General features: G+C 66.8%; 1 protein-coding gene across 1 annotated transcript in view; it reads right to left on the bottom strand.

The window, feature by feature from the left end:
• Tco025E_09320 (dispersed gene family protein 1 (DGF-1)) overlaps window positions 1-1,270 on the bottom strand; it is a gene marked incomplete at both ends in the record, with an annotated part of 1,770 nt that extends 500 nt beyond the window's left edge. The window contains one exon of the mRNA XM_029376140.1: window positions 1-1,270. This exon is cut by the window's left edge and continues 500 nt beyond it. Coding sequence (XP_029223770.1) covers window positions 1-1,270 — 1,270 coding nt within the window.
• Window positions 1,271-1,538: the final 268 nt, after the last annotated feature.

Here is a 1,538-nt window from a genome sequence, read left to right as displayed (position 1 = left end):
TGAACTCGCCCAGGTCAATGGCGAGCGGGGAGGTGAAGTGCACGTCCACAAAGCAGAGCCCGGAGACGCCGGGGGTGGGGGCCGGCAACGCACTCACCGTGCCGCCATGCACACACGGCACCTCGGCGGAGGCCACAGCAAGCGGCGGGCACGCCACGGTGCGGTTGCCGCCGTCCACGCGCGGCAGCTGCACCGGCAGGCACGCGTCGCCGTGGCCGCCCTCGGCGCACGTGCAGGCGCAGCTGGCACCCGAAACCGTCGTCGCATACGCGGGGAAGCACGATGCCGCGAGGGTGCATGGGTCGCTGCAGCTCACGATCGTCGCGTTGTACTCCGACGGGACGATGTAGACCGCCTCCTTCTCGCCGTTCACAGTGTTGCAGGCGGCCACAATCGATCCGTTTGAGAGGTCGCTGGGCACTTCGTCTATCCGCAGCGCCGTCGGCGTGTTTGTGCCGGAGCGGAACTCGTTGCGGGACACAGACAGCGCGGAGTTGCGGAGGTTCAGCTCCCCGCCCAGGGAGGCGAGGGCAGGCCCAGGGGACCCGCGGTAAAGGTTGCCGCTCACCTGCACCCAGGAGTCGTAATACACGTAGGCGTTTGAGTCCACAGCGAAAACAGCTGTGGCTCCCTGCATTACGTTGCCCTCAAGCACGACCGCCGACCGGGACTCCACACGCAACGGCCACTGGAGGAACATGAAGTACTGCGCCGTCTTCGACACAACGTTGCCCTGCACCACCACGGCAGAGTTGTTCAGCACCTCCAGCGGCGCGGTTTTCCACGACCCCCCAAGATTTATCATGGCACTATAAGCGCCGCCCGTAGCAAACGTGTTGCGCACCACGGCAAACAGGGAGTCCCACGACACCCTCAGCGGGGAGTCGACAATGTAGATGACGCTCAAGTACGCCGCCACCGGCCGAAAGGTGTTGCCGCTGAGCACCACCGCGGAGTGGTTGGCGATCCCCAGCTTATTCATCGCGACACACGACGCCCTCCTAAGGGTCAAACCCGGCGGCGAGACCGTCCGCGTTAGCGTAAATTGGTTCCCGCTGATGGTGATGTTTGTGTGCGGGGGAAACGCGCCTTCTGGGCTCAGCAGCGCGTCGTCGAACGTGTTGCCGGTGACGGCGATGTTCAGCGAACCCACGGCGGAGTCCGCGCTGCCCGCCAGCACCAGCACGGCGCCGTCCCTCCACGTGCACCCATCGAATGTGACGCTCGCCACCTCGCCCGTCATCGCCCCAGTGAGCACCGTGAGTATCATGCCGCCCCCGCTGAAGGTCACGTTGCGGTAGCACAGCCACGACAGCCCGCTGCCCACCGCCTGCGTCACCTCGGGGTACACCACGTCGCTGACGCACTCGCCAAACGCCGGTGGGGGCGGCGGGGACGGCGGGGATGGCACAGGCACCGGGCCGGCAGGTACAGGCGCCGGGGCGCACACATCGCCGTGCCCTCCACTGGCGCACTCGCACTTGCAGCCGCGCACCGCCGTTGTCAGCGCACCGAAGCAGTCGCCGTCCTTCGTGCAC

This window comes from Trypanosoma conorhini, assembly GCF_003719485.1.
Source record: "Trypanosoma conorhini strain 025E chromosome Unknown Tco_14.4_contig_01063, whole genome shotgun sequence".
NCBI classification, from domain to species: domain Eukaryota; phylum Euglenozoa; class Kinetoplastea; order Trypanosomatida; family Trypanosomatidae; genus Trypanosoma; species Trypanosoma conorhini.
Note: the sequence above shows the minus strand (reverse complement) of the source record. Positions and strands in the feature narration are given on the sequence as shown.